At 28.7% G+C, this 7509-nt stretch overlaps 1 protein-coding gene across 2 annotated transcripts; it reads right to left on the reverse strand.

The window, feature by feature from the left end:
* Positions 1-602: 602 nt before the first annotated feature.
* On the reverse strand, positions 603-5048 carry LOC149375233 (dietary and metabolic glutamate transporter-like). 2 transcript variants are annotated; one of them, XM_089589644.1, is made up of 11 exons: positions 4838-5048; positions 3579-3709; positions 3154-3275; positions 2787-2953; positions 2587-2692; positions 2348-2432; positions 1872-2089; positions 1659-1802; positions 1418-1550; positions 924-1168; positions 603-817 (listed from the first exon to the last, which is right to left on the reverse strand). In XM_089589644.1, exons 2-11 carry the CDS (start codon positions 3604-3606, stop codon positions 611-613), a joined length of 1455 nt encoding a protein of 484 aa, XP_089445770.1. In that variant the 5' UTR covers positions 3607-3709; positions 4838-5048; the 3' UTR covers positions 603-610. The 2 variants fall into 2 exon arrangements, with proteins under 2 accessions (XP_089445770.1, XP_089445771.1); XM_089589645.1 differs by having other exon boundaries at positions 4834-5048.
* Positions 5049-7509: the final 2461 nt, after the last annotated feature.

The raw sequence follows: 7509 nt of genomic DNA on the forward strand, positions 1-7509 counted from the left end.
TACCTATGTCATTAATTAAGATAATAATTATTGGTTAAAGGCATTTGTATCTAAACTACACCAGTTTCATCCACACTCAGTTTAAAAAAATGATGTCCTTTCATATGTTAAAATTTATATTGATTAAAAATACATTCCACTACAATATGACAATTTTATAGGCTATAGAATATATTCTATAACAAAGTATTATTGTACAATATCTTCAACGTAGTATAGCTGATCAGCTGATGGCATTCAAGACATTACGTCCCAGATGTATGCAGTGCTGAAGATATTGAAGAACGTCTAAGATGTTATTTTATGTTATAACACGTGGTTGTTACCTCTAATGGTGAGAGTTGGAAGACATCGTTATCTTCTCTATTTGAAGTTATGATTTACTTTTACTAAATTAGTTTTCTATAACTATTACTAAATAATGAAAAATTCTCCAAAAACTATGTATGTCATTCATACATAGACGTGCTGAACTGTTTGTGAAAATATCCAAATAATGGCAATAGGTGTTACTTTATTTTTATTATAATTAACAGAAACAAAATATATAATGAACATTTAATGTTGTTTATTTAAAAATTTTATAAAAGAATACACCTACAACATTATTTTATTTATATTCATCATTAACAGACAAATTATAAGATAATGATTCCCACACTATTTCTTCAGCAATAAATGCATCTTCTGTATTAAAACTGTTTGAATTATTCCAATGTTGAATTTTCGACGAGCCCCAAATCCAAAATAACAACATCGACGAAGCGTAGGCTATGACTAAAAATTGTACGATGATGCACCAGTCGTGAATACCATTCTATAATAGTAAAATGATTTGTTGTTAATTTTTTCTTACACAAACACTTGTTTATTTATGCATTTTGACAATATGGCTCTATAAATTCGTACAAATATTTACATACCACATCAAGCGTGAGTCCAGAAGCGAATATGAAAATGATGTCAAAGAAACTACTGATGGCACTCATAATCCCGTAAAGGTAACCTGCGTAATTTGGGGCTAAATCGTGTTGATTTCGCAAGCTCGATTGACAAGCCGCACTGTTAAATAGCATTGCTAACACCATTCTTGGCAGATTAAGTAACGGATCGCAATTTTCGGTAAATATTATAATAACCATCAGACAAACTGCAGGAGCAAGATGAGCTGAGCAGAAAAAAACATATCATTCAAGTTAAAAATTTTATGAAATACCATATTTGTGGAGAGCGACAATACTATCATTCTTTTGATTAAGAAAAATATATTGTAACCATATAAATGTTACATGTATTAGTTTATTTGTAAATTTAATTAATCATTTTTTAAATGTATAAGTTCATTTATTTCAAAAAATCTTTTTAATTTAATTGTATTTCGTTATCAAGTGATGTGCTGCAAAAAAAAAATACTTACATAAAAGAATAAAAATCTGACGGATCGTTTCTGAGGAAAGAATGTTATTTCGTCGCCAGAAATCGCCTACCATTGCAAAAACAAATCCCATCGCAAGTGCGGGAAAATGAAGTAACATGTTTAGTACTTTGATCTAAAGACAAAAAAAATAATTTTAAAAATCATACAAAAAATGCACAGTTTGTTCGTACGGATTTATGTACATGAATATTTATTTGTTAACCTTATAGTAACAACTTACGTAGTCAGCGCTGAAATTAGAACTTTTCCAAGCATATACTATAATATTAGGGATGAAATAACTACCCCATGAACTAGCCAAATGTGCACACAATAAAACAAAAAATGGTGTCGAAGTAATGAGGTACTTCGTAGGAAACTTTTCCTAGGATGAAAAGTTACAATTAAGTTTTCATTCAAATTTCTAAATGATTTTCAAGAAGACGGAGATTACTTTTAGTTCGCAGACGGATTCTCCAATTCTGTTTTTTATGTATTCTACCTCTGATAACTTAATTGATGGATGAATTTCTGGATAGTCATAAATCAAAGATGACCAAAGCCAATAGAAAACTAACATAAAACCACTAATAAAATATACAATTTTCCAATCGTAATCTGGAATAATATCGGCGCATAAAAATGATGCTAAACATGCTCCAAGTGGACCACCTAAAATTATGATTGTTAAAGTTAATATTGTATGGTTGTATCATTATTTATATTTTAATCATCATGTTAATAACCGAGTTCATACATGGCAGAAAATTTATTTCATCACTTTGTACAAAAGATACAGTATGTTATACAATATTTATTGTGCATTTACATATTTTAACTAAGTGTATATATGCATGAGTGAATGATATTTGACAAATATTATAATAAAGTAATTCATCAGCAGTTATCGAAAAATGTTTGTATACTTACATTGTATTGTCCAAATAAATATGCCTTTTTCGTCTGGCGGTGACCATCGAGCTATAAGAGCGTTCAGTGCTGGATTAACTGCACCCTATAAATTAACATACTGTATTCAATATGAAACTAAAATATTGTATTCATTATTTTTATGAATAGTAAGTACAAGCCTTTTGTATTATACAAATTCTTTTGAAAATCTACTGAATCAAAAGTATATTATTAGTTACAAAAGTTTGTATACTCACCCAACAGAATCCTATAAAAAAACGCACTATGAGAACAAAAGTATAAGGAAGCACGGAATACCAAGGGGCAAAAAAAGATAAAATTGCGGAAGCCAATATTGCTGCGCTATAAAAAAAAGTAGCTTGTGTTATTAAACTTTTATTATTTTTATTCTGTTGATCTTAACTTTCCTCAATTTGTAATTATCAATTTTGCTTACGTGATGATATTAGAGCCACCAAATCTCTCTGCACTTATACCAGCAGGTATACTAGACAGCATTGCTCCGAAGGAAAAAGCCATAGCCGAAAAAATTGGCTCTTGTCCCATTGTAAATGCCATTGCCGAAAAATTTGGCTCGTGACTCCACGTAACGTTCTTTCTATACTGTAGAAATAATAAATAAATTTTTTTTTAAAACACTCTACAATCGGCTTATTTGTATGACTTATAATTTTTTTTTTACAACTAAAGTATATAATTTACGTGAATTATAAAATAAAAAAATTTAATTTAATCATTTAAAGTGCTTGAATTTTAAATTAGGCTTGCTATGATGAAAAAATAATAACAAACTCTATGCGCACCAAATCATCATTCGTCTGAACGTTGTTTCTATCAGTACCAGCTGTAATGGCGCGTATTACATAAGAAGACATTGAAACCACAAGCATCATTAGAAACACGATGGTTCTCCGAGGTACCCATTCTGCAATGTAATAATCAGTATCAATGTTGAAATAAATAAAAAGATCTAAATTAATAAATCTTAATCATCAATATGATGGCTAATAGAATTTTGGATATCAAAGATTTTTTTATCAGTTATGGAAATACTCCATACTATCCGATGAAAAATAAGAAAAACAAGTAAAATATCATTAGGGATTAAGATGGTCACTTTAATTATATTAATCAATTAAATTGGCCTTTTACGTATTATTTTACAGATAGTACATTAGTACTTTTACAGACCAGTTTTGGTTTCATGGATAAAAGTTTAATTACTCACCTCTAAGTATTTCCGAAATGTTTATCATTTTTTTGATTGGTTCCTGTATAGTGTAGTTGAAAATCTACTGTGGATATTCTTAACACCAGCTATACTTCATTTGATACTATAAGGTCAGTTATTTTTTTTATCTAAATTTTTTGGGGATAAAAAGAAATCAAGAATTACTAACAAACTTGTGAATTTGAACAATACGACTTAACATGCAAATTAAAAATTTCAAGTTAATTCAAATGAAACGCCATGAAAGCACCCTCGATATACATAGCTATAGTAAAAAGCACATTGACAATTAAAATCACATAGTATCTTCATTACTCTAATTTTTTGTAAAATATATATAAATTTGTTAACATGAATTTTGGAAAATATATTATTATGCTTAAAATATTTGTAGTTAGAAAGCATGAAAAATCCACTGGTAATTTTTAATAGTTTAACCTTGGTGACATATAGAAAAAATTATTGAAAATTTCTATGAACCTCACATTGATTTAACTTGTATTATTCGGTATTTTACGTACTCAAATTTATTTTAGGGATAATTAGTCTTTTCCGATGGGTGCTTCCTTCAATTCAATACATATAGTTATTTGAGGAAAATTGTTAACATAACTTCGTCTTTTTCTCTAGTGCAAAAACATATATTACAACATAAGTATAGTATCTTGAAGTATATATTTTACTTCTAGTTCATTATCTTGTGCTTTACCACCAAGAAATGCACCATCACAAAACGACCGGGAAAAAATGTTGTTATCAATTATAAAATAATTTTTTTTTAATGCATGTTAATATTTATGTATTTTAAAAAAACGTAAAAAAACTATTATAACATAATAACAGATACTAGCTTAATGAATCACTACTATACCGACTAACAGATCGGAAAATTAAAAAAAAAATTTTAAGATTAGTTTGTTTCGTTGCCTTTCGGGAATCAACTAAAGTTTGATACAATTCCAACATGTACTACTATAATACCTATTTCGAATATTCAAGTGTAAGAGTACAGATTTATTTGATTCTAGTAGAAATCATATGAGAAGCCATGATGGCGTTAATGCAGCAGCATCGCTGACATATCAGTTTTGGTAAAAAACCTTACCATCACTACTACTATAATAAATGTTTGGTTATAAAAACCAAAAAAATGTTTAATAATCTGAATTAAAAATTGAATCGACTGAAGTAAGGTAAAAGAAAATTAAAAACACTATAGTATTGAGACCAATATATTTAGGTGTAGAACTACTTACGTAGATAAAACTTTGCGCAGTGCCAGTAAACGTAGGTACACCACGCACACGTGTAGAGTTTATTCTCACTTGGATGTTAGCAGCATGTGACTGTGGTTTATACTAATTGACTTGAAAAAAACTGTAAAGCAAACAAAGTTGCGGTAAGTATACGATGTTAATCAATTGCGTTTGTGTAAAGCGTCAAGCTCCGTTTGTACGTATTAAACTGCCACGCGGCTTTCATTTCCGTTGCTAACATGTATTTTCGTATCGCAACAATTAACGACAATGACGATGCTTGAGTGCGCCTATTCCAACCCCCCCCCCTTAGTTCAAATATTGCACAAGAGTGAAAACAGAACTACTATGTAATATTGTGACAAAGTTTCACTTTTAGCGCTTGGAAAATGAAGAGCATCTTCCAAATACTGCTTTTTTACTGGAGAGTTTCGCACTTGAGATTCGGTTTGTGCAATTTTTTTTTTTTTTTTTTTTTCTCCTTTTTCTTTAGGAGCACAAAATATTTAATATTTAAAAAAAGTATGGGCATACTAAATTGTTAAATAATTGACTCGTTTATTTGACTACTCGTTAGCCTTGATTATTGATAATATTAGTATTATTTGGTTTGGCTCAAACTAAAGTATAAACCAAGGAATCTTTATTGAAGTTATAAATTTGCAATTAAATCAATAACAGTAGGACAGCAATTAAAATTTATTATTTTCTCATTTTTATTTGATTAAACACTTAACTTGGTTCTTAAAACAAAATTAATAAATTTTTTGTGTAAAACTATTTTTTACTATTAAACACAGGCTAGGAAAACTATTTCACTATTTTGAGCATTTTTTCAATAGACAAACAAGTTATTTTTCCAGGTACTTATATCACACAATTTTAAAATAATAGCATTAAGAATGTAAGTAACAAAGTTTGGAAATCTATAATTTAACTAATACGTGTTGTCACATTCGTAAATATACAATAATATTGGTTTAATTGATTTACTCAGAATTTTGATGGTAAGCTTAAAAAATGTGTTTGTAATGATTTAAATTATCGTTCAATCTGGTAAATAACAACGTATTTATCCGAAGGCACTAGCTATTTGTTACACAGGTGAACAGTAACTCACTGGCGTTTTCAGTGTACATCGGGTCTCACATCGGAACTCATTATTAAAAATAATCGTGTTTCATTTCTCTTTGTTTAATTAATTTTTATAACATAAGAAAATAATATTTAAAAAAATTAAGTTTAATGGATGATCAATTTTTTGGCAATTACACAGCTCATGATTGGACACTCTATGAATATTATCTTGGTTAGCGAGATTTTTTATCGTGTGATGTAATAGGTGGACTTGTACGTACTCTGTTCATAAAATCTGCCAAATATCTGTACAAAAAAAAAAAAAAATATCGCTATTGTACCTCGAGCAATGGTGAAAAATGAAAAAACATATCTCCTTTAAATTAACGGTGGATTCACCTGCAAGGGTAGATGTTTCCAAGCCTTCTCATTCTCCTACTGACTTGAGTCCTCATCAGCAACTTCAAAGCATGGTGAGTAAAATATTTACATTTTTACTATTAACTTCAAGGGTATTCCAAAGGTGCAATATTTTTGGAAAAAATAATAGCAATATATTGCTTTTGGTTAGAAAATTCATATTATTCCAAAGACAAGATCGAGGTGTCTTTATCTACAGGGCTTTGAAAGAATCGTCCTAAAATAAATCAAAAGATTATCACTACATACTCGGTTAGTTATGTACGGTATTATAGGTACGATTTCGACAATCCGGAAACACAACTATTTTTCTGTGTAAATGTACATTCATGGAAAATAATTATTATCTTTTTAATTGACAATTTTTTTCATCTAGTTATAGAAATATTTTAATTAGTCCATTTACATGTCCCCTATTTGCTACTGGACGCTTACGATTGGATGGGATAACTGAAAAGAGGGTGGGAGCCGCTCAATGAAAAGGTTAACAAATTTTTCTCGATTACGAAAAATTTTAACTTTACCTCCATGCTTTGTTGTTGTTTCAGAGAAACTGTCCAATTATCATATTTATAAATAGCACTATCAAAATTGTTAAGATAGAGGTACTTTGTTAAATTCATAATGGAAAAATAAATATTGATATGTTATGATGGTCCCCCGAATTCTAGTAGTTTATGCAATAGCTCAGCTTTTAGGTAAATTTTTTTTAAAATAAACAAATTTTTCTTCAGTAGCTCTGGAAGCTTTGCGGCAAACAAAAATTAAAAGATGTAATAATATAATACAAATATCTTATCTTCATCTGATAATTAAAATATATTTTTTTCAATTTTCCAATCATATGTGTATGTACTCATGTAGTTAATTGATTTAATGTTTCCGTGAAACTTCCACTTCAAATCTCCAAAATGTTTTTTTTAATGACTTACTCTTAAAACCTTTATTTGAAGAAAATACAAATTTTTTTCTTTTAAACTTAATACTTATGTTGTAAATGTTAACATAATTTACAGTCAATTATTATAATTCAATATTTTAATAAATGTTATCATGCGTCTGAAAAATTTAACAACTAATAAAGTAGCATGAATGGGTACTTTTCTTGAATTTTTTTACCTCAAATAAAATCTAAATCATGATTTTTAAAAACTCACGTTTTTGCTTTAATAAAT

This window comes from Copidosoma floridanum, unplaced genomic scaffold (assembly GCF_036245765.1).
Source record: "Copidosoma floridanum isolate Cflo_tuat_1 unplaced genomic scaffold, Cflo_Japanese_pri ptg000009l, whole genome shotgun sequence".
In the NCBI taxonomy this organism is placed as follows: Eukaryota; Metazoa; Arthropoda; class Insecta; order Hymenoptera; family Encyrtidae; genus Copidosoma; species Copidosoma floridanum.